Source organism: Cydia amplana, chromosome 19, assembly GCF_948474715.1.
Source record: "Cydia amplana chromosome 19, ilCydAmpl1.1, whole genome shotgun sequence".
NCBI classification, from domain to species: Eukaryota; Metazoa; Arthropoda; class Insecta; order Lepidoptera; family Tortricidae; genus Cydia; species Cydia amplana.
Window position 1 is genome coordinate 5,118,623 of NC_086087.1, and position 26,418 is coordinate 5,145,040.

The 26,418-nt window shown below is 39.7% G+C and overlaps 2 protein-coding genes across 2 annotated transcripts in view; one reads left to right on the forward strand and one right to left on the reverse strand.

Annotated features, from left to right (window-relative positions):
* LOC134656861 (Fanconi anemia group J protein-like) overlaps positions 1-26,418 on the reverse strand; it is a 125,475-nt gene that overhangs the window by 50,580 nt on the left and 48,477 nt on the right. The window lies entirely within an intron of this gene.
* Positions 21,395-25,529, forward strand: LOC134657058 (uncharacterized). Its single transcript, XM_063512612.1, has 2 exons — positions 21,395-22,350; positions 25,434-25,529. The coding sequence occupies exons 1-2, from the start codon at positions 21,430-21,432 to the stop codon at positions 25,452-25,454; spliced, it is 942 nt and encodes a 313-aa protein (XP_063368682.1). The 5' UTR covers positions 21,395-21,429; the 3' UTR covers positions 25,455-25,529.

Below are 26,418 nucleotides of genomic sequence, written 5' to 3' on the forward strand. Positions count from 1 at the left end.
TCGATTTTGATAATTATTTTTTTATTGGAAAGGGTATACCCCAAAGTTGGTCCCATATAAATTTGGAAAAAAAATCCAACCTTAAGGGTAGGAAAATAGGAAACTAAAATAGGAAAAAAAAACTTTTTACAAAAAAAAACCGACTTCAAAAAGGATGAAATAAAATATTAGGTATCCTTTTTGAAGTCTATGCGTTACCAACTGATATGTTTGAAGTCGGTGCCAAGCCAAGTAGTAACAATACCAGTCAAAAATGGGATTTATAGCCATAAAGCTGATTATTTTTAATTGACTGGTATTGTTACTACTTGGCTTGGCACCGACTTCAAACATATCAGTTGGTAACGCATAGACTTCAAAAAGGATACCTAATATTTTATTTCATCCTTTTTGAAGTCGGTTTTATTTTTTTTGTAAAAAGTTTTTTTATAAAGCAGGAAGATGAGGGGCTAATGACAGTTGCCGCATAGCAGTGCCGTAAGAAATCGCTTTTTGTATGAAAAAATAACATTGTCATTTAACTTCATTTGAAGAAATCAATATTCTAAGCTGACTTTAATAATATAATTATTAAAATTATTCCAAAACTAAGTAAGTAAATTTCTACTTGACAACCAGTTCTCCATACAAACGTAGTCCTCATGATTTTCTCTGGATATAGCCATTATACAATATACATAATTTGATGTATATTAACAATAGCTAATATGCCCTACGTTTGACTGAATTAGGAGCGAAAAACAGTTTTCATTCACATTTTTAAATGCTCCTAACTCTTGTAATAATAAAAAAATAAAAACAAACGTAGGGGCATTATAGCTGTGGTTGATATACAACAAATTGTGTCAAAATATTTTCAATAATGTTAATATCCAGAGAGGAATATGACGACTAGACCTACGTTTGTATGAAAAGACGATTTCGCGTGAGTCCTCCACTTTCGTCTTAACTACCCCCAAAAATATCTTAAATATGTCCGTAGTTACCATGGCTTAAGGGGCCCACTGATGGTCAGTCCGTCGGACGATATATCAGCCTGTCAGTTGTACGGAGCTGTCACCTTTTGCGTTTAACTGACAGGCCGATGGCGTTCGGAGGACTGATCAGTGGGCCCCTTTAAAACCGTCTAGATCACAAACATCCATACTAATATTATAAATGCGAAAATGTGTCTGTCTGTCTGTCTGTTACCTCTTCACGCTTAAACCGCTGAACCGATTTAGTTAAAATTTGGCATAGAGATAGTTTGAGTCCCGGGGAAGGACATAGGATAGTTTTTATGTCGGAAATCATCCCTGATGAGAGTGCAAAGGGGCGTGGAATTGAAAGAGTTAGTTAATTGTCTAATAATTGAATTAGACAATGCACAAATTGAATGATTGCTATTAGCATTATCCAGGCGCTATACTTACTTTAGCTGCTGTCACTAATTCCACGCAGATGAAGTCGCGGGCAAAAGCTAGTATAAGGCTGAATCGTCATTTAGAGGTCTTCACATTACGATAACCGGGAATGCGGCAACACTATGACGTCTGCCATCTTAGAGATCGGTTTTGCGCGTGATCAGCGTCGCGTATTATCTAAGTAAGACCTAAACTCTCATATTTTGTGATTCCCTAATAAATATTGGTTTAAATGGTGCTCTGGTGTTTTTACTCTTACACTAGTCACTTAATAAAACGCGTATCCTCAAAAGCCTCAAAAACACAGGTGTAGTCCGTCTTTATCCCTTTATCCAACATGATATGATTGGCGGCGACAAGCTTTGCGGCTGCCGAATTGTATGGCTCTGTATGGCTTGTGTGGGTGTAGTCTTACAGGCTTTGATTTACACGCGGCCTTTGGTTCGGCCGAGTGCCGCCTCCCTTTGATGCTGCCGCTTTAGGGTTTGGGCTAGATGTTTAAAAGGCTAATTTAGGTACTAGGCACTAAAGACTATGCGTCAAAAATACCTGCCATCTCATAGCCTAACGCTGTAATTTCTTTGTATTACAATTTCTAGAAACGAAAACTAGTACCAGACATTAGGTATATTAATATAATGTTACTTGAATGTTCATGTCAAATTTCATGTTACTTCATGTCAACCTTTTGGACGCCAATGACCGATATATCCGCACCGTAGATTCAACACCAAAGACCGATTAATCGGTCACCGACCACAGAGCAACATCGACCTACGTGCATATACATAAAGTTCAACTTCAGTTTTGACACTTCAATGATGTGGCGTCTGAGTGACAGCTTTTGTTTTTGACACGGCGTCGAAAAGGTTAAGAGTAAGAAACTGAGAATGACAACTGGTTAGTATGTATCTACTTGTTGGTTTAGTGCTTGGCTAATAAATTACCACTAAACATTAGCATTTATGACCGAAAGTAAAATTTTTCAATTCATAAATAAACTACACACACACACAACTACATAACAGTAAATTAACATAACAAACTGAATAGTCAGAATTAACATAACAAACTGAATAGTCAGTAAGGGAGCGTTCAAGTATTACGTAACGAATTTGGGGGGAGAGGGGGGGGGGGGGGGTCTTGTAAAACGTTACGATGCGTTACAGGGGCAGGAGGGGGGTTTGAACTACGCGTTACGTAACATTGTATTTAATAATATTAACGCGATTAAAACAATAACAAAGGTATTTTAGCGACTTTCCGGTACTTTACGCCACATAATTGTGGCCTTTAGGTAAAAAAATGGTCACTTGGTGGTTACGTAACGTTTTACTATGGGGAGGGGGGGTACAGAAAAACGTTACGGCGCGTTACATGGGGGGAGGGGGGGTCAAAAATCTCCAAAAATTGCGTTACGTAATACTTGAACGCAGGGAGCGTTTACAACAATATTTTTCTACTCGTCGACTGCAATGCTTGAATTAAGACTTCGTATGTATACCAAAGTGAAATCGCATACTTTTTTTACTATGGGACCCCAACTCAACTATAATATTTATTTCGATACAGTTTAGTCAACTATAAATTGACCAATCGAAAGCGCGGAGCAAGTACCAGGGCCTCGTGAGTTACGAGAAGATGTCGTTGACCAACCGGCCGGGGGCGCGGGGCGCGGGGCCGGGTCGCGTACGAGTATATATGAAGGTATCGCGGCTGCTCGCGCATCTTAGCTGTATACTTTTGTTTTTTTTACCTACATTACATATATGATTCTTCTACTAGTTTTAAGTATTTTTTTTGTTGACTCGTAGAAAAAGTATTGTACCTATACAATAGTGATATAATCAAGCTTTTCAATCTCGTACCTTTACTTAGTAAACACGGTACTCGTCTGAAAAGCTCTCCATTATATCACGATTGTATAAAATACTATTGTTCTCAACTAGGGCCAGTGAAATGGAAAGCAAAAGCGGATTTTAAAATGAAAGTAAAACGCGCTAATTGGGCTTTCCGTAAAACGTATAGTTTATATTTTACTAGTGAAGCTGCAGCGTGAATTATTATACTAGGGGCCGCTTGCAACATTCACTAAACCGGGGTTAACCGGTTAAACCTGGAGTTACCATGGTTACTAGTACAATTTGAAACTGGGTTAACGGTTTATCCGGTTAACCCCGGGTTAGCGGGTTGGTGTAAGTGGCGTTAGCAACGTTAGACTTTGGTTTGATATCGTGAATGACGTTTATGTATACCCATATCCACTCTCCATATAAATGCACCCCACATAGGGGATGATTTCCCTAAAACCTTTATCTTTGATATGAACTATTTATCCACAATATTACGTACCCAAATAATAAAAATCATCGTCATTCAGATACTAGATGCAAACCTGTCGAGCTACATTAGACTAAATATTAATAAAACGTCAGTGACCCATTTTAATGTCTATCCAAAAATTTTTTCTTTCACTGTTTCCTTGTCTTGCTTTAACCTTTTGGACGCCAATGACTGATATATACGCACCGCAGGTCCAACGCCAAAGACGTATTATTCGGTCATAGGTCATAGACCACAGAGCAACATAGACCTAGGTGCATATGCATAAAGTTCAATTTCAGTTTTGACACTTCCGTGACTTGGCGTCTGAGAGACAGCTTTTGTGTTTGACACGGCGTGGAAAAGGTTAAACCTCATTTGAACGCTGAACAGAGCTTAAATTCTATAGAATATTTTCTTACCTACACCGAGAAAATTGATAACCAATAATTAGAACAATCACTAAAGGTACGATTGAATCGAACAAAGGCGTCTTTACAAAGGTAAGGAAATAGCAGTTTCGGGACTTTCGGGGAGCTATATTAGCCAACCACATTAAGAAGGTATAACTAACGTAACTGCATTTGAGATCCCACCTATTTGCTAACTTATTCCGTAAGGACAAGATTGGTTTTTGAATGAGTTTATCGAATGTAGTTATGGTAGTTATGCAGGATGGCGGTGGTAAAAACGGATGTGTCAATAATTAACTGACGATCGGAGCTCGGCGCCTGCGGGCTTCGCGGGGCGCTCGGTACAGTACTGCCTACTGGACCGTGAATTATGAGGTTCAGTATATAAGTTGAAGTATGTTCAATTGTTCTTGTCCAGGCATTTCGATATTACCAGTATTTACTGCGTACATCTAACTGCACATCTCCCAGTAAGTAAATTTTTACTATGTGCAGTACCTACCTATCTGTGACATGATCAATGATGATGAAATTTGCACAACTTCTTCTGTATTATGCGGTACAGAACAGCATACATATCTTAGATAGATATCTAGGTATCTATTAGGTACCGTTTTTACTGACCTAGAGTCATCTGTTTCATACAACGACGTCAAAAATTTACCTACCTTGTTAAGTTCCCTTAAAGATGCCTAAATCTATTCGGACAACGAAGACTAGGTACCTTCTGAAGAACGAGCTTGAGCGATGACGTTGACTAACCGAGACTTCAAAGAGGCTATACGAGTCGGAAATTAATCGATTCACAAAACAGATGCACTATCTCACGGAGGGTCCATCGCTCCAGGCGGAATCCTAAAAAATAACGAACGCGCATTGTACTGGGACAAAAGAGTTCCCCGTGTACTGTTTTCGCTCTCCGTAACATTGGGGTGAAAAATATTACACCCCCGGGGCAGCCAATGCACATGCGTTTGTGGTACAATGGGCTTCGTAATCGACTGGCCATGTAGGGCTCTATGTATTGGTTTTGTGATATACTGCCGGCTCGAGGGATGAGATAGTTTAGGTCTAGTGAAGGTTTTTGGGACGAATGTTGTTTGAGAAAATGTTGATTTTGAGAGGATTTGTTGATGAGGGTTTCTCATTGTAGCTGAACAGCTACTTTAAAAATCATTAATGAAAAATCATTGGTTATCGTTAAATTGAAAGCTCTTTAATGAATCGGTGTGTAAGAAGTAAATCAGTATCAATAGTAACGGACGGATAAGACGAAGCGTCAAAAAAATTTACCATTCTCTATAGTTCGTTTTTTTAGCATTAGAAAGAACTTCAAAGAAGGTAAGCGATCTTGACATGTCTTTTAATTGAAAAACGCTTTTTAAAAATCAGTAACTATTACTTATGAAAGCAGAAGGATATAAATGATCGTATTAGATTCATAATTGTTACATATTTGCCGTAACTTATTTTTAAAATGTGTTTTTCAATTAAAAGACACATCAAGATTGTTTACCTTATTTCTAATGCTAAGAAAAACGAACTATAATAGAATTACAAAAAGAAATATGTCTCTGGATGTAGAACATTTAGATGGTGGCAGATACTTAGTTATAGATATTTGGAAAATTTTTGGTGCTCACTGTGAATATGTGCCGATACTAAGTGCTCATACTAGTAAAAGATGGCGTACCTACATCCCAAAATATCATAGGTATCGAATTGATAATTCCTATTTTCAGAAGCACATTGACGTCACATATCTATTTGCATGTTTGACCTATTAATTCGCCATTCCATTAGCATTGAAACTAAATTCACCGATATGTAGATTCATTAGTGAAACTATTGTTTAATAAACCGTGTTGATGCTGTGTGCCGTGGGCTTGCAGAAAATTTATTCTGCTTCACTTAATCATCATCATCATCATCATCATTTGCCTTAAAGTCTATTACTTAATATACAATTAATAATTTAGGTATATTTTAAAGGTTAAGGAAAGAAGTGCCCTGTTTATCAAAAGCTTGTAACTTGTAATACAAGTGGAAGTCCCTTTCTAACAAAAGCTGTCAAAAAGTGACTTCCACTTGTATTACAAGTTACAAGCTTTTGATAAACCCCTCACAGTTCGTTAAGGCGAATTGCTCAAAATATTTCGATCAATAATCGACTGAATTTTAATAAGGCTAAGTACCGGCCGAAACATGATTTTTATGGCGAAGAAACTTCGGCCGGACATTACCGAAAGTAAAGTTCCATCTATTTCCCGAAACCGAACCTTCGGCCAAAATATGATTTTATACCGAAACTTGGTGAATCCCATACCTAAAAACTACATTTATTGACTCAAGCACATTAACAAAAATGGAAGAATGGAAGAATGATAATGGCTCCAAAAGTTTCAAGATATTGTACATACCTACTCTTGATAATTTTTTGTATCTCTAATAGCTTGATAGAGCGTTAGCGAAGGTCTCCGTTTCAGCTTCGGCAATTGCTTTCGCATGTCCGGATGTTCCTCTGTATCTTATCTTATTTTATTGTTTTCGGGGGCCCTTGCGTATACACTTCGACCCATAGGGATCTTTTGTGCAATTACCCCCTAGAGAAGATCCGTCAACTACTCAAGAGCTTTTCCCACCATATCCATGTGTCGGATGATGGAGCTCATGGGTAGCGTTTTAAAGTCCTTTGGTTCCAGATATCCTGCTCCAAAGTCCTTCATTCTTTGTCTGGCGAGAGCGTGACATTCACACATTAAGTGTTTCACTGTGTCTTCCTCTTCGCCACACACGACAATCGGTGTTGTCCGAGTGTCCCATCTTGGCCAGAATTCCTTTGACCCCGTAATGGCCAGTAAACGTAAAAGTAGATGTTCCTCTGTAGGTCGCATTTCTTAACAGATTCTCGTGAAATTTTGTGAGCGGGTTCGGAAGTTAAAAAAAAAATTTTAATCGTTCCGTTTTTTGGACTTACGCGCCAGTATTGTCTATGGTACTTAATACTATTTTGAGTTCGCTGTGATAATGATTGAGTGAAGTATTTTTGTTTTTTTTTTAAGTGAGGTCTATAGCTCACAGAGCCACTAGTAGCATCTGAGGGTCAATATTCACTGTTAAGCGTCACATGTATAAATTATGCGTATCTACCCTCACTACATTGTTCATGTGCAGGCCCCTCGCCATTTACTTATTAATCCACGCCTGCAGCTATTATTCATAAGCAACTTGTTATGACAAGCTTAATGTAGTACATTATACCAGGGACAAACTGCCGTATTCGAACTTCAAGATATTCACAAGAGACGACACGTACTAGATCCATTCTAGATACGTTATAGTTTAGATTTCAACTAGTTCTCTTTTGTAGCGCAATTCGGGCAACCAATGTTACTTTTACGATAGATCGTGTTAGATATCTATTAGATGTGAATTAGATCTCTAAGTAATATTTTGTAGAAATCGTTCAAGGGTATCTCCAGAAACGCGGAAATGTCAAATTTGACAGCTTAGATCTTAAACATATCGTTATTGTATCTTGGCGATGTCTAAAAGATATCTAATAGATGTTTATTACAAAATCCGAATCGGGCCCCTAGGGACAGTAGGGACTCTTCAGCGTATCATGGCTTGCTGAACAACGATATTATATAACTATAGATATACTCATACACAAGGAGCATAAAAATAATTCCATATTTATTTCATTATCTACGAATGAATCTGTTTTTGTTAATTAATTTTCGCATTCATCTTTGTTACACTCGTTGTTGAACATAAGTTTGTCTTTTTCTCTTTCGGTGTGCTCGTTAGCACGTGCACATTTCACACAATAATTACAATCTCAACATTATTCCTGAAATAAATACTTCCAATGACACTTCACATCATTTTGATTCAGGTCGCGTTTTGAGCATTGACTTGACGGGCAATCTTGTACATTCTAGAACATTAGGTATACCTGTGTGTTTGAGAACGGGACAAGTAGGTACACAATTTTGGGATAAATAATTATTTGTCAGTTTGTCCAGACAGCACTAACTTTTCTCCAGGGCTTGTGATCCGCACAGAGGACTCGGCCAGGGCACAGGATTCTTCCAGGTATCCGAAATTCACAATGTTCGCGGAGCACCACACAGGCGTTTAGGTGCATGTCTTATTTCGTCTGTCTGTAGGTGTCAACTAATTAGAGGACCGCGCGGGCCGGGGGTGTGGGGGGAGACAAATCTGCATGTATAGACACATGTATAGGTAGAATTTTGAACATACCCCCGCCCTAAACATCACCATGTTTACGAGAAAAAAAATATATATATATATACTTCTAGTAATTTGTTGCATTCTGGAATGGAATAGGTTAATTGACAGGTTTGTAAACGGGTAAACGAATAATTCTATTGGTGGGTCTGGTCAGAACGCCGGTAGCCGTCCGGACCTGTACAACGCGCACAACGCCATCCTTCCCAGGACGGATTGATATGATGCGACCGCGTCGCCATTCTAACGGAGGAACATTATCTTCCCTGAGGAGTACTAAGTCCCCAACGGCGGGGGGGTCTGTATAGGATGCCCATTTAGGCCTTGTCTGCAAGGTACATAGATATTCTGTTTGCCACCGTGACCAGAAATGTTGAAACATCTGTTGCACCAGCTGGAATCGGGTGAGTTTATTAGTTTTAATATCCTGTAACGGATATTCAGGAATGGCAGTAAGGGGTTCTCCAATAATAAGGTGTCCCGGTGTCAGAATCTGAAGATCGTTAGGGTCTGGCGATAGGGGGCACAACGGCCGAGAATTAAGGGCCCCTTCAATTTTCGTGAAAACCGTCGTAAGTTCTTCATATGTGAGTGGGGTATCTCCGACTACTCGTTTTAAATGGGTCTTTGCCGATTTTACGGCCGCTTCGAATAGGCCGCCCCAGTGAGGGGTGGTCGGGGGATCAAAAATCCAGGTAATATTTCGTTTTGCCATCTCTGAGCCTATTGTATATTTATTAAGGTTTAGGAAATTATGAACTTCAATAAGATGATTGTCCGCGCCTACATAGTTTCGTCCACAGTCTGATCGTATAAGGGAGGGTGAACCGCGTCGAGAGGCAAAACGTGTAAGTGCTGCGAGAAAGGCTTCTGTAGTTAGGTCCGAGACTACCTCGAGGTGGACCGCTTTAGTCGCAAGACACACGAATATACACAGATAGGTTTTTACGAGTTTTCTATTACGCACCGCTTGTACTTTCGTATAAAACGGGCCAGCAAAGTCTGTACCAACTCCTTTAAATGCACGTGCGGCTGTTACACGGTCTTTTGGGAGGTCACCCATTAAAGGTTGTTTCGCGATGGCATTTAAACGATAACAAGGCAGACATTTAAACACAATATTATTTATTAGTCGTCGAACTGACAGGATCCAAAATTCACGGGCTAGTATACTATGTAACGCGCCAGGTGGGGCATGCGAGTTTTCTTTATGGTAGTGCAAGATAAGAATTTTCACGAAATTACCAGTGTTTGGGAGAAGTAAAGGATGACGCGCATCAAATGGTATATCAGCGTGCCGTATGCGGCCACCTACTCTGATTAAACCGGTTGTGTCAAGAAATGGGCTTAATTTTTGAATGTTAGGGGAACGAACTGTTAATCCACGTTTGAGGAGATCAATTTCTGTGGGGAAGGAGGTCATTTGTACAAGCCTAATGAGGAAGACAAGAGCATTTTTTCTTTCAGTTACAGTCAGGAAAGGGGAAGTTTCACGATGATTAGGTGAGCGAGCATTTTTATAAAATCTAAGAATAAAACCGGTTACGCCGATTAGTTTTTGGAATGAGCTGAAGCGTTCTAGCAGAAAGTCAGGACTTGGAATGCAACTTGCACTGGTGACTAAGAGACAACGTAGTCCAGGAAGTTGTGTGATCGGACATAATTTGTCAGATGGCCAACTAGATGGTGGCTGTTGTAGCCACTTCGGGCACCACCAGAGAGGGTGATTTAGAAGCGCACGAGGGGATAGGCCCCGGGAGGCGCAGTCAGCAGGGTTGAGACTGCCGGGAACATGTCTCCATATAGATGGGATTTCAGCATTTTTAATCTGAGATACGCGATTAGCTTCAAAAGTTTGAAGTTCATGTGGTGAAGTATTAAGCCAGGCAAGAGTAATTTGACTATCCGTCCAAGCATAGATGGCGTCTAACACTATTGACTTCTGCAGACAGGAGGCAACGTGTTGGACTAATTTTGAAAGGAGCGCAGCTCCCTGCAATTCCAGTTTTGGAATTGTGAGACGGGTCCGAACTGGGGAGACCTTTGTTTTGGACATTAACAAATGAACGGAGCAATTATTTTGTTGATCTACAGCGCGAAGGTAGATTACGGCAGCGAATCCAGCCTCTGAGGCGTCACTAAAACCATGTAAAGTATAAGTCTGAGGTTTTGGGGGAAAAATACATCTAGGTATTGAAATCTGTTTTATGGTATTCATCAGCTCCTCAGTAAATGTTAACCATTCGGTCGTTAGTTCTGGAGTAAGTGGGGCATCCCAATCAAGGCCCGAAAGCCAAAGCCGCTGGATAAAGACCTTGGCCTTAAACACGATGGGTGAAATCCAACCGCTGGGATCAAAGGTACGAGCTATCAGAGATAGCACCTTCCGTTTAGTAGGACATTTATCACAGTCTACTCGAGTCGTATATGTGAATGCGTCAGTCACGGGGTTAAACTGGACTCCAAGGACCGCTACTGTTTGGGGGTTTTCAACATCTATTTGGCCGGGTTTATAAAATAAGGGATCGGCGAGGTGCAGTGATCGTGTTGCTGATCGGACCGATAGGGGCAGTTCCACATCCGGGTGGATACCGGCAATTGTATCTACGACCATAGTTGAGGTAACCGTAGTAACTGGTGAGGAGGAGTGAACAGGCTTGAACGTGACAGGGATACAATCGCGTATTGTCAAGGCGGGAATATTTCCAATGCCATAAAGTACCATTGGAGATGAGGGGGGAGGGGTTAAATGCACATTGAGCCGGGTTACCGCTAAATTACAAGTAATCATACAGCCTTGAGCACCATTATCAATCAGAGCCCGTGCTTCAACGTAATATCCGTTAGAGGTTTTCATATGAATAACAGCAGTAGCGAGTACGACCAGATCTGGGTTTATAATTATTGAAGCACGAGAAGGGAGTGGGGGAGGGGGGCAGTCTAGTTATTGTGGACTCTCGCGGTGAGAGCCCTTATAAGTTTCAGGCCGAGAAGGGCGTGGAGACGCTGCACGTCTATCTCTACTAGTCGTAGGGGTAGGGGAACGCACATCACGACGAAGGGGTGGGGAAGAGTACCGTGTAGGAGAGTGGTTCGGAGAGCGGCGCCATATTCTAGGAGATGGAGGGGGGGATGCACGGGGTGAGGTCGGTGAAGTAGGACGGGGTGAAGAGCGGTTCATGACGTAATAGCGAGCACCCCCGCCCGTGCGAGGGTGGGGGGAGCTAGGTCTGTTTGGTTCAGGAGAGCGACGAAAGGCAACCGATCGATTCTGCGGGTTTTCACGGGGGTATACCGGGTTACGCGGGTCATTAAAACACAAAAGTGTGTGATGGGTAGGACGGCGGCAAGTACTACAACGATAATCGCGCGTACACGATGCGATTGAGTGTTTATCTAAACATCTATAACACAGGCCATTTGATTTTACGAAATTCGAGCGATCGCGGGGACTCATATCCAAAAAATCTCTGCACTCGCGTAGGTAATGAGCTTGGCTCGAACACATAGGGCACTTCGAGGAACGGCCATTGGATTCGACAACCAACGCATGACGTGGGTCACGTGGGACTCGCGGTACCGTACCGGTTTTGGAGTAGGAAGGCGCGGCATCCACCAGAGAGGTATTTCCAACGTTATCGTGGTGCCGGCATTCTTCTTCTAAGAAATCTATAAGCTTATCAAAGGTAGGCAAATCCTTTTGGCCGTCCCCGTGGCGGCGTTCAAAACGTGACCTCAAGTCCGCGGGAAGCTTTCCAAAACAAATATGAACAAGTATATAAGACCAGTGTTTCACTGGTAACTCGAGTCGTTCTAAACAACGATAGGCAGTAAGTAAAGGATTGAGGAAACTGGCGCGTAGTCCAGTCAACCGAGGACTAATATCCGGCAGGGATATTATTTGGGCAATGTAGGTATCGGCCAGGACGCGCGTATTATGATACCTTCTTTTAAGAAGGTCACGGGCTACACAATAATTACCGGCTTCGACTTTCAAATGTTGTACCAAACGTTTTGGTTCGTCAGATAAAGCACTCATTAAATAATGTATTTTATGGGTGGGTAATAAATCACTTCGGGTATCAACGACGCTGTCAAATTGATCAATAAAGCTAATCCAAGCGTCCGATCGCCCATTAAACCGTGGGATTGGAAGATCAGGTAATTTTTGGGGACGCGGGAGGTCTAAATCAGCGGCAACAATAGTAGCCCGGTCGGGCACCGAACGCATTGGAGTACTCGCGGAGATAGGGGCGACTATCTCGTTACGTTTAACTTTAATATCGACAACTTGGTCGCGCACTGTGCGAACGAGGCCTTGAACATAGGTATATTCCTCCACATCTATCGCCTGGTCTAAACCGCCAAGGAGTTGGGCACTAGCCTCCCGAAACTCCTTGTATTGTTCTTCAAGGTCATTTACATAAACCATAAGTCGGGCGCGGTCCGCGGTATTAATTTGTGAGTGCGCATTCGAAATCCACTCACTGGTTAATCTTAAAGTCCCGATTGACTTTCTATAATCAGCAGTTTCCGTGAATAATGTCGATCTAATTGTATCATTATTTCCGTCCTCACCCATTATAACTCAAACGATAAACACCACTTAGCAACAGGAAAATTGAATATTAATCGGAAAGACACTTTAAATTGAAACGTATGCACTTGCAGATAAGGGTCTAATTGGGAAGCGCGATGGTTTGCCTAACAACAACAATTATTTTACGTAAAAATTAACAATTCTATTTTGCAGTCAGAATACTAAAGGGGGTTTAAAGAATACTAGTTAAACGAATTTCTTTTAAGGGGAACGATTATATAGCATTGATTTTATTGAATGTAAATTTTAAATCCACGTGTTAGTTATTAAAACTTGCAAGCGATATTGAGCCGTCGGCCCTTGAAATAAGGTACTAATTACCACACGGCGATCGGGTTAATCTAAAGACGAGTCGATTGCAGGATACCGTTATAAAGTTATGTAACCAATTCCAGAATGCAATTTTACGATTTAAAACTATAGGTAATTCACTGAACGGGGGAATAAAGTTAAGAAAAGGGGGAATTGTAGTTGTTTATAGCAAGGGGCGTAAAAATTACATAAAGAGGGGATCTAACCACGCTCTGCTACCAAAATGTTTGAGAACGGGACAAGTAGGTACACAATTTTGGGATAAATAATTATTTGTCAGTTTGTCCAGACAGCACTAACCTTTCTCCAGGGCTTGTGATCCGCACAGAGGACTCGGCCAGGGCACAGGATTCTTCCAGGTATCCGAAATTCACAATGTTCGCGGAGCACCACACAGGCGTTTAGGTGCATGTCTTATTTCGTCTGTCTGTAGGTGTCAACTAATTAGAGGACCGCGCGGGCCGGGGGTGTGGGGGGAGACAAATCTGCATGTATAGACACATGTATAGGTAGAATTTTGAACACTGTGGATTTTCTTAACATATTCCCAAAGCAGATTCAAAATGTCTTCCCCATTACACGGCACAACCACACGCACAATCAGCACTCGCAATTTGTCAGCGCATAATTGCATAGGAACCCTCCAGGGGCCGAGATTCATCCGGCTAATCCGGCTAGTAAAAGTGATGGCTCTATTCATTCGGGTTCGGGGTGGAAACCCCCCGGCGAAGCGCTAAAATTTAATAAAGGGGCTCCACGGCCTGCCGATTAATTACGAAGGTAGGGGGTTTGGGGCGTGAGGTTTATGTTGTAGGTAGTCTAAAACGGTGCGACATCGTTCCTGTAGGTAATGTGCCTTATTATTCGTATTTTTTCGATAATGCTATTTGAACTAACTGGTGTTTATTATTTTTCGATAATGTTAACTATTTCCAAGTACTGGTGGCCTAGCGGTTAGAGCGTGCGACTTGCAATCCGGAGGTCGCGGGTTCAAACCCCGGCTCGTACCAATGAGTTTTCGGAACTTATGTACGAAATATCATTTGATCGTCGCTTTTCGGTGAAGGAAAACATCGTGAGGAAACCGGACTTAATCCCAATAAGGTCTAGTTTACCCTCTGGGTTGGAAGGTCAGATGGCAGTCGCTTTCGTAAAAACTAGTGCCCACGCCAATTCCTGGGATTAGTTGCCAAGCGGACCCCAGGCTCCCATGAGCCGTGGCCAAAATGCCGGGACAACGCGAGGAAGAAGAATGTTAACTATTTCTACACCCATGTATTTTATATAGCCAATCGATCCACTTCCATTTGCATATACACACCTATACAGTCCCACATACGCAAAGTCACAGGAAACAAACGAAATTGCCAATTATCTACAAACGTGCGTAGTCTACGCGTTCGGGCCTAGTTCAGTGATTTTGCAAATCTATTATTCATACTGCCTTGCTCAGTACACTTGCGTCAGCACCGTCAAGTCATGATCACTACAACATAACTATGCGAAAACAGCTCTTAACTGCTACTTCATAAAGTCTTTATTGACAGGTTACATGTATTAATCCTGTAATCTATATATATAAATGCAAGTGTCCTGACTGACTGACTGACTGACTGATTCATCAACGCAGAGCCGAAACTACAAAAGCTAGAAAGTTGAAATTTGTACACTAGGTTGAATTTATAAAGTGTACAAGAGATAAGAAGCGATTTTGAAAAATTCAACCCCTAAGGGGGTTAAAAAGGGGATGAAAAGTTGTATGGGGTGCAAGTTTTATTTTAAGCTAGGAATTTGAAACTTTGTAAAAATGTACTATATTAAAAAACAAGAAAACTAATTTCTGCGTTTTCGAAAATTCGTCCCCCAAGGTGGTGAAAAAAGGGTTGAAAGTTTGTATGGAGATCAAATATTTTTGTGAGTGTTGGACTTGAAACTTTGTATATAGGGATATTATTATAAGATGGGAAAAGTAATTTCAGCGTTTTTGAAAATTCATCCCCTAACAGGGTTAAAAAGGGGTTGAAAGTTTGAATCCATTACAAATGCTTTGAAACTTCTTAGAAAGGCATAATAGCCGATTACAAGAAAAGTAATTGCAACGTTTTTGGAAATTCAACCCCTAAGGGGGTTAAAAAGGGGATGAAAGTTCGTCTTGGGATGCAAATTTTATTTTAAGCTAGGAACTTGAAACTTTGCAAAAAGGTATTAAATTAAAATACAAGAAAAGTAATTTTTGCGTTTTTGAAAATTCACCCCCTAAGGTGGTGAAAAAGGGGTTTAAAATTTGTATGGATATCAAACATTTTTTCGAGCACGGGACTTGATTCTTTGTATTTGGGGATATTATTAGAAGACGGGAAAAGTAATTTCAGCGTTTTGTAAAATTCATCCCCTAACAGGGTTAAAAAGGGGTTGAGGTTTCGTATAGGGTTCAAATTTTATTTTAAGCTAGGAACTTGAAACTTGGTAAAAAAATATATTATTAAAATACAAGAAAACTAATTTCAGCGTTTTTGAAAATTCATCCCCTAAGGTGGTGAAAAAGAGGTTGAAAGTTTGTATGGATATCAAACATTTTTTCGAGCACAGGGCTTGAATCTTTGTATTTGGGGATATTATTAGAAGACAGGATAAATAATTTCAGCGTTTTGTAAAATTCATCCCCTAACAGGGTTAAAAAGGGGGGTGGAAAGAACGTATAGGGTTAAAATTTTATTTTAAGCTAGGAACTTGAAACTTTGCAAAAATATATTAAATTAAAATACAAGAAAACTAATTTCAGCGTTTTTGAAAATTCATCTCCTAAGGTGGTGAAAAAGGGTTGAAAGTTTGTATGGATATCAAACATTTTTTCGAGCGCGGGACTTGAATCTTTGTATTTGGGGATATTATTATAAGAACGGAAAAGTAATTTCAGCGTTTTGTAAAATTCATCCCCTAACAGGGTTAAAAAGGGGTTCAAAGTTAGTATGGGGTTCAAATTTTATTTTAAGCTAGGAACTTGAAACTTTTGCAAAAAGATATTAAATTAAAATACAAGAAAACTAATTTCAGCGTTTTTGAAAATTCATATCTCAAGATGGTAAAAAAGGGGTTGAAAATTTGTATGGAGATCAAACATTTTTGTGAGTGCGGGGCTTGAATTTTTGTACAGAGGCATATTATTCGAAAAAGAAAAGTAATTTCAGCGTTTTTAAAAATGAATCCCTTAAAAGGGTTAAAAAGGGGTTGAAAGTTTGTATGGGGTTCTAATTTTATTTTAAGTTAGGAACTCGAGACTTCGTAAAAAGGTATTTTATTAAAAGAGAAGAAAACTAATTTCAGCGTTTTTTAAAATTCATCCCTCAAGGTGGTGAAAAAGGATTAAAAGTTTGTATGGAGATCAAACATTTTTGTGAGTGCGGGGCTTTAATCTTTGTAAAATGGCATATTATTAAAATACGAGAAAAGTAAATTCAGCGTTTTTAAAATTCATCTCTTAAAGGGTCGAAAGGGGGTTCAAAGTTTGTAAAGGGTTCAAATTTTATTTAAAGCTACAAACTTGAAACTTCGTAAAAAGGTATTTTATCAAAAGAGAAGAAAACTAATTTCAGAGTTTTTGATAATTCATCCCCATGGTGGTGAAAAAGGGATTGAAAATTTGTATGGAGGTCAAACATTTATTTGAGTGCGGGACTTGAATCGTTGTATAAAGGCATATTAGTATTAGAATACAAGAAAAGTAATTTCAGCGTTTTTAAAAATTCATCTCCTAAAATGGTTAAAAAGGGGTTGAAAGTTTGTATAGGGTTCAAATTTTATTTACCTAAAGCTAGGAACTTCAAACTTCGTAAACAGGTAGTTAGGTAGTAGGTTTTATTAAACAGAGGACATGAAAATCTTCTAAGGGGGTTGAGAGGGATTATATCGAGAACAGTTTTATTCAGTTAGGGGCTTGAAACTTCGTAGGTTGTGAAAGAGTCTCATGCGTTGTATAATATTAATAATTAACAAATGATTAACCGTCCTACTGCGAACTTTTGCTGCATAATGTTCTAAGCTAATGTAGAATATCTAACGGCTAACGGCTACAAATATAATGACCACCAAAAAATACTTTGGTACCCTAAATAAAATAATCATGCTTACCAAAAAAAATTACTGAACACCAAAAAAATAAGGCCTAAAATTACAAAAGTACCACCGTTTTAATTACGACTGCACTTCAAATTGTATTCAAATACCAAATATATTGAACGATTACCTAAAATATTGAATGATCACCAAATCTTGAAGACCAAATTAATGCGATATTTTCACCTAATTAAACCACTATGATTAGGTACCAAAAAATGTATACATATTACCAAATAAAGTAAAATGATGCCAAAATTACTAGCCCCTGTCTGTCTGTCTGGCTGTCTTGGTCTTACAGAAAAGAAATGCTACTAGAAAAGTGGGTTGGTTAGGTTTGAACTGCGACCCATACAGAAAAGAAATGCTACTAGAAAAGTGGGTTAGGTTAGGTTTGAACTGCGACCCTTACAGAAAAGAAATGCTACTAGAAAAGTGGGTTAGGTTAGGTTTGAACTGCGACCCTTACAGAAAAGAAATGATACTAGAAAAGTGAGTTAGGTTAGGTTTGAACTGCGACCCATACAGAAAAGAAATGATACTAGAAAAGTTGGTTAGGTTAGGTTTGAACTGCGACCCTAGCAGAAAAGAAATGCTACTAGAAAAGTGGGTTAGGTTAGGTTTGAACTGTTACCCTTACAGAAACGAAATGCTACTAGAAAAGTGGGTTAGGTTAGGTTGTTAGAACTACGACTGTTACAGAAATAAAATGCTACTAGAAAAAGGTGACGAAGTGGATTAATTAATTTATTAGGATAACGATAATATATATTAAATATTTGCACATTTTTAATTAAAATGTGGTTACAATTTTGGTGGCCATTTACTATTTTTGGGTTTAAAATGATTATTTCGGAGTCATTTGCTTTAATAGGATACCAAGATTTAAAAATTTGGTTATAATTTTACATTAAAATGGGGTTCTAATTTTGGTGGTCATTTAATATTTTTGGATTTACAATGATTATTTTGATGTCATTTTCTTTAATAAGATAGCAAGATGTAAAAATTTGGTTATCATTTCACATTAAAATGGGATTTGAAATTTGGTAATCATTTACTATTTTTGGGTTAATAATGATTAGTTTGGTGTCATTTCCTTTAATAGGATAGTAAAATGTAATAAAATTGGTAATCATTTCACATTTGAGAGGTTTCAGGATAGACTTCAGAATAAAACACAGGAATAGCAGTATAGCGTGTACTGGTCGGTTACAGACTGACTTGCTTAACTAGTTTTAAAACTACCCTTTAATTTAAACACTACATCCCTCCACCAATAGTTGTAAAACTATCCATACAACTAATAAATAATAACAAATAATAAGTAAAACACTGAGGCGTCTTTTTGTATTAATAATCGGGGTTTGGATTCCTTGTGCTCCTTAATGGAAATCGTCGTACAAAAACATCTGGTTCAATCGGCTCGTCGTCATATACTCCGGGGGGTGTAATAGAAGAAGGTGGTACTTCCGGGACAGCCGTGGTACCCTGAAGTCGCGGCGATGATGTTTGTGAGACGACACTCGAAAATGAGCAATCGGACATGTCGGCATCGTCGTCCTCTTCCCCGGCAGCCGCAGGCGACGGCGCCGGCGGCGGCGGCGGCGGCGCTGCGGTTTCAGAGGGCGCCTCCTCTCTCGGCTCACTGGTTTGCAGAACGGACACATCGCCATCGTAGCCGTCGTCTTCCAAAGCCTTGTTGCCCTTGTACATAAGCAACTGATCAACATGCTTTTTAGCTGTTACTTGAAGGCTTTTTATATAAACATTGAACATTGACGAGCCGATGGTACTTAAAATTGTTCCTTCTAACCACGTATGTTTTGTGCCATTTTTAAAATATGATTTTACGAGTACACAGTCTCCGATATTAAATTTAATTTGCCTCTTTCCATCGTAATATTTACGCTGTGAGATCTGTTTTTGGAGCACATTTTTATCAGCCGAGGATTCTGACGGACTGACGTCGGGTGCGTCGTCGGGCGTCGGCACGAGCGTATCGAAACGACAGCGCAGCGACCGACCTAGCATCAGTTCGGCGGGAGAGTGTCCGGTCGTACCGTGGACAGAGTTTCGGTACTCAAAAAGAAAATAATTAATTTTATTATAAAAATCGACCTTCGATAGATTTTGTGCCAAGATTGTTTTTAAACCTTTTTTTATGAACCTTACGCTATTTTCCGCGAGACCATTAGACGCGGGATGGTAAGGCGCAATTGTTACGTGCTTTATGTTATTACTTTTGCAAAAGTCCTCAAATGCCGCCGAAGTAAAATTGGTAGCATTATCTGTTACTAACGTTCTAACTAAACCGAATCTAGCGAACATATCGCATAGTTTCGCTATAACGCTCGCCGAGTCAGTACTCGACATAAAATAAACCTCCACCCATTTGGAGTGCGCATCCACCGCTACGAGCACCCGGTGGCCTGCCAGCTCCGCCATGTCGAGGTGCAGGCGCTGCCAGCGCGCGCGCGGCCGCGGCCACACCGTGAGCGGTGCGCGCGGTGGCGCAGCGCGGATCGATGAACAAATAGTGCAAGAACCTATCTTTTCCTCAATCTGTTTATCAATATTTGGCCACCACATATATTTACGCGCGTTGCTTTTTGTCTTAACCACACCAAAATGTGAATTATGCAGTTCATTCAATAAACGTTCCCTATAGATAACGGGTATTATGATTTTATGACCTCTCATTATACAACCTTTTTCTAAAGATAACTGCAAACGGCAATTAAAATACGGCTTAAGGTCGCTATCCACTACTTTCCTAGGCCAACCTTGCAAAATATATTTTGATATTATGCTCAACACGGGATCATTAAGAGTTTCTTTTTGTACATTTTCCACCGAAATAGGATGAATGTCGTGATACATGAAATTAATAAATAACGCTTCATCCTGCACTAAATTATCCTCATTAGCAACCAGTTGCGAATCTTTTATTGCGCGCGATAAGAAATCTGCCACGTTATCTGCGCTCTTAATGTACTCGATCTTAAAATTGTACGCCGATAAAAACAGAGCATATCGTTGTAATCGATTAGCCGCGAACTCCGGGACGCCTTTCTTGCTGCCAAAAATCGAAATTAAAGGCTTATGGTCAGTCCTTAAAATGAAAGGCTCCGGTCTACCGTACAAGTAATGGTGGAATTTTTTAATTCCAAAAATTATAGCAACCGCTTCTTTTTGAATTTGAGCATAATTTTGCTCACTCTTAGATAATGACCGAGATGCGTAGGCCACGACGCGCTCGATGCCATCCGCTTGCGTTTGAGCCAATAAGGCTGCCAGACCCTTGGGGCCCGCGTCCACAGTGACAATCGTTGGCAAATCGGGGTCATAGTGAGCCAATACCTTATCAGACGCAAGCTCCTTTTTGATAGCTTCGAAAGCGTCGTTTTGGGCCTCGCCCCACTGCCATTTGCAGTCTTTTTTTAATAACAAATTTAATGGATTTAACATACTGGCCGCATCAGGAATAAACGTCCTATAATAATTTAGCATACCTAGAAAAGATTTTAATTCCGTCACGTTCCTAGGTCGTTGACATTCTAGAACAGCATTTACCTTCGAGTACTTTTCGTGTATTTTTTTTAACATCGGATCCTCTTTTATGTTATGACAATTAAGGTTACACAAATGTAGGTCAAATTTGCTAATAAAATCACGTCCTAGCAACGGCAATTGCACCATTTGCGAATCGATCGTGGCAATAATAAAAAACTTAATCTCCATTATACGATCATCAAACTTAACCGGTAATAAGATATAACCCACTGTCATATTATGTATATGTGGGTAAGGATACTTGGTGAGAGCTACCCGCCTCTAAAAATAAACAGACAGTCATTGCTCGATCTTGTTGTTTCATTGAGGTGTTCCCTATACTTTTACATGGCGCAGCCGGTTAAAGTGATAAAAAGTGATAAAAAGTGATAAATTAGAAAGCGGAAGACAAAAAGAAAGTTAAGATTGTAAGAAATTCGGAAAAAAAACCAAGATGGAATCGGTTCTTACTCCCCCGTTGCCGTTTAAGTTTGAGGAAAATGTAACCAATATGGCGTTCGGCAGTTTGTGTGAATCTTGGGAGAAGTGGAAGAATGGTTTTCAAATATACGTGAAGGCATGCGAACTTAATAAGAAAACGGAAGAAATACAAATGAACATATTTTTACACGTCGTAGGGGAACAGTGCCGTGAGATAATAGAACAAAGTACGACGAAATGTACAACACTAGCGGCCGTAATAGCTCTAGTCGATAATCATTTTAAAGCGAAAAAAAACGTAACGGTCGAGCGTCATCGGTTTTTTACTCGTCAACAAGGTGAACATGAGTCCATAGACCAGTACGTCTTTGAATTGAGAAAATTGGCTCAGTCATGCGAGTTTGGTACCCTAAACGACGGATTAATAAAAGATAGGCTGGTATGCGGAATCGTGAGCGCAGCGATTAGGGAGCGGTTGCTACGCGAGGACGACCTAACGCTAAACAAAGCGTTAGAAATATGTCGGGCTGCCATAGTGTCGAAAATGTATTCGGAGGACATTAAACGAGAGTGTACAAGTGAGAATAAAGGTAACGAAGTCTGTGCGGTAGCTAACAAAGAAGTGTACGAGTCGAGTCGGTCAGGTGCAAGAGTCGAGGCAAAATCGAGTCGTAGGACGGGTACCGGACGAGGATGGCGCGGGCGCGGATGGGCGCCTGGCTCGGGGCGTGGCGGCGCGCCGGGCGCGGCGGGCCCGGCCGGCGCTCAGCACCGCGCGCCGTACGCGCATCGCGGAGGCGGGTGCGGCCAGTGCGGCGGCGTTCACAAGAAGTACGACTGTCCGGCATATGGCAGGAGCTGCATGAAATGTTCCAGACCGAATCATTTTGCCAGGATGTGCAGGGTGTACATGGTGGAAGAGTCCGAGGACCAGGTAAATAATATTAAAAACCGATGTTGTGACTGTTGTGAGGAGTGGAACACGGAATTAAAAATAAATAATGTACCTGTGTGTTTTAAATTAGATACGGGAGCAGAGGTTAACATACTCCCCAAAGATTATTTGATAAAATTAGGTATTTCGAGTGAGGATTTGTTAAAAACAAATACAAGACTGACTGAATACTCGGGTGCTGGTATTAATGTCATAGGAAAGATTTTCTTACGAGTCAGATACAAAAATGATTTATATGTATTACAGTTTAAAATTGTTGATTTAAATTCCTCGCCGATACTGGGACGGGATGCGTGTAAAGAGCTAAATTTGGTCAGGCGAGTTATGTCTGTCGAGCAGGCTAATGATAATATTCCGGATTTTATAAACGAATACAATGATGTTTTTCATGGTATAGGATGTCTTCCTGGCGAGTATAAAATTCAATTAAAATCAGATGCGGTTCCGGTCATTCATGCACCGAGGAAATTACCATTTGCGATAAAAGATGCGGTAAAAAATAAGTTGATAGAGATGGAGGCTCAGGATATAATTGCTAAAGTTGAGGGTCCTTCGGACTGGGTTAGTAGCATAACGGTAGTTAAAAAATCTAACGGAGATTTGCGAATTTGCTTGGATCCAAAAGAGCTAAATAACGCTATAAAGCGGGAACACTTTCGACTTCCAACCATCGATGAGATTGTGTCAAATTTGTCAGGCGCGAGGTACTTTAGTACCCTTGACGCGAGCTCAGGTTTCTGGCAGGTGCGGCTAGACGATACTAGTAGGTATTGTACATTTAACACGCCTTTTGGAAGGTACAAGTTTTTAAGAATGCCATATGGAATCTGTTCTGCGTCTGAAGTGTTTCACAAAAAGATATATGAAAATTTTGATGATATTGAAGGGGTATGTATGTACATAGATGATTTATTGGTGTATGGCCGTACTAAGGAAGAGCATGATCAGCGGTTGAAAAATGTGTTAGAGAGGTGTGTGAAAGTGAACCTTAAGCTTAATAGAAATAAATGTCGGTTTGGTTTGCAAGAGATAAAGTATTTAGGACATCGCATAACAAAGGACGGTCTGAGTCCGGATGACTCACACATAACAGCAATAAAAAATATGCCTACACCCATGAATAGGAAAGATATTGAACGATTTTTAGGGCTTATTACGTACGTGGGAACGTTCATACCAAACTTATCAGATAAGACTCAACCATTAAGAGAGTTATTAAAAAAGGAAGTTGAATGGCATTGGGATGAGTCTCAGAGTAGATGTTTTAATGATCTTAAAGAATGCTTGATGAAGAGACCAGTGTTACAGTATTATAGCATGAATGAGCCAATAACTGTTTCAGTAGATGCGAGTAAAAGCGGCCTTGGCTGTTGTCTGATGCAACATAACCTACCCGTATGCTATGCTTCCAAGTCGTTAACCAAAACGGAGCAACGATACGCTCAGATTGAAAAGGAATTGTATGCTTGTTTGTTTGCATGTGAGCGATTTTATCCGTACATATATGGAAGATCGGATATTACGATCGAGACCGATCATAAACCATTAATTAGTATAATTAAAAAGCCCATAGTGGACTCGCCATCTCGCTTACAAAGAATGTTATTAAGGTTGCAGCGTTATACGTTTAAATTGGTATATAAGCCGGGTAAACATCTGTATATAGCGGACACGCTGTCGCGCGCATACGAGCCGAGCGCGAGCGTTGAGCATGCTGGCCGCGAGGCGCTGCACGACGAGGTGTGTGCTGTGGAGCGAGCGCTGGCCGTGGTCGCCGTCGACCACTTCACCGACCACCAGTTTGTCGCGTTACAAAAACAAACTGATACCGACGACGAATTGGTGCAGTTAAGAAAATGTATTTTAAAAGGGTGGCCGGATGATAGAAAAGATTTAGTTGACGTATTAAGGCCCTATTGGACGTACAGGGATGAGTTAACTGTGGCACAGGGGTTAGTTTGGAAAGGTGATAGGATAGTCATACCTAGGTCCCTAAGAAAGGATATGTTAACAAAACTACATATAGGACATATGGGCAAGGAAAAATGTAAATTACGAGCGAGAGAAATAATGTTTTGGCCATGCATCACTAATGACATAGATAATTTGATAAATAATTGTAACATCTGTTTGTCGCATAGAAAAAATAATCAAAAGGAAGAATTGATTCCACATGAAATTCCAGATGAACCGTGGGTCAAGATAGGCGTGGATTTGTTTCAGACACAAGGGGTTGACTATTTATTATTAGTCGACTACTACAGCAAGTTTATTGAAATTACTAGGCTGTCGTCAACAACATCTGATTACGTAATATCATCACTTAAAGATATATTTTGCCGCCAAGGGATACCTAGCATAGTGATGTCAGACGGTGGACCACAGTTTACATCTTTAAGTTTCAAAAAATTTGCTGATGAATGGCAATTCACTCATAAAAAGTCGTCTCCAAGATATTCACAGTCTAACGGTCAGATAGAGAGGACAGTTCAAACTGTTAAAAATATTATAATTAAAACGAGTGAAAATCGCACCGATTACAGGCTGGGCCTTCTAGAATATTTAAATACGCCTTTATCTAATGATTTAGCATCGCCAGCTCAACTCCTGCAAAGTAGAAAAATGAGAAGTATAATTCCAATGTGTCCAAAGCTATTAAAACCAAAAATTCAAAACTACGTAAAAAATAAGTTACTTAATAAAAAGCACATACAGAAAAAATACTACGATCGTAACGCTAAAAACTTGCCTAGTTTATCAGTGGCGGACAAGGTTAAAGTTCTATTGGATCCAAATAAAAAAGGTTGGTCATCTGGAACTATATCAAAAGTTTTAGGCCCACGCAGTTATAAAATTAAATTGTTAAACGGTAACGAAATAATTAGAAATCGTCGACATATTATTAGCGACTCGCCGCACAGAAGTGACTCGCCTGATATGGATTTATTCTTTGATTTAGATGACGTAATGCCGTCCCCGTTATCAAGCGCTGCCCCGCACATTGTAAACAACACTGTACCAATACCAACTAACGGTAATAATATTGTTACTCGTTCCGGCAGGATAGTGAGGGCTCCAGATAGATGGGGTAACTGGATCTAACAACAGATGTCTATGCTCAACGGAGGACGGGAGACGCATCCCAAATAACTTCTATGTACTAAAATAATCAACATAGAATACCTATTGTATTCATTACAAATTATAAACAACTTATTTGTCGTAATAAGCATTGAAATCAGCCTATAAGTAAAACTTAATTAACGTGTAGTAAATAAAACTGCAATACTATTTTATGTGTAGGTATGCTGCATGAACTAGTTAGTATGTATTAAGTACGCATGTAAGTTTTTATGTTATTAGTAATGTAAAATATTGTTTTAAGTAGATAATCCTTAAAACATTAATGTAATGATGGGGAGAAGTTCATTATTGTATATTTTAAATAAGTATCTGACATTCATGCAGTTAATTGTGAATGAGAGTTGTTGAAATTATATGTTCGAAGTAATATTACTTATTATGGAAAACGTACTTTTGTTATTATAAAACCAAACACATTGTTAACCTAATGTGCAATTATTCCGTGTGTTATGTTTGTATGTTACTTGTTATTATTATGCAATTACAATTAAGTACATACTAGCTATTATTAATAGAGACTGTAAAATAATTAAATTTATTTCAGAAGTCTGTCATGTCATGTCATATTAATATAAAATCAAAAATGTAAAAAAAAAAAACATGTTGCATGATATTTGATATTTAATTTTTTTTTCTCTTTTTGTTTTTGAAAAGGGAAGATGTCATATTATGTATATGTGGGTAAGGATACTTGGTGAGAGCTACCCGCCTCTAAAAATAAACAGACAGTCATTGCTCGATCTTGTTGTTTCATTGAGGTGTTCCCTATACTTTTACACCCACAGGTGTGATTTTATTGCCATCGTAACAATTGAGCCTTACGTTACACTTGCATAGGGCATAATTTACTTTAAATGTTTTTGCGTAAACATCGGCGGGTAAGACGGACACTGCGCTGCCGGT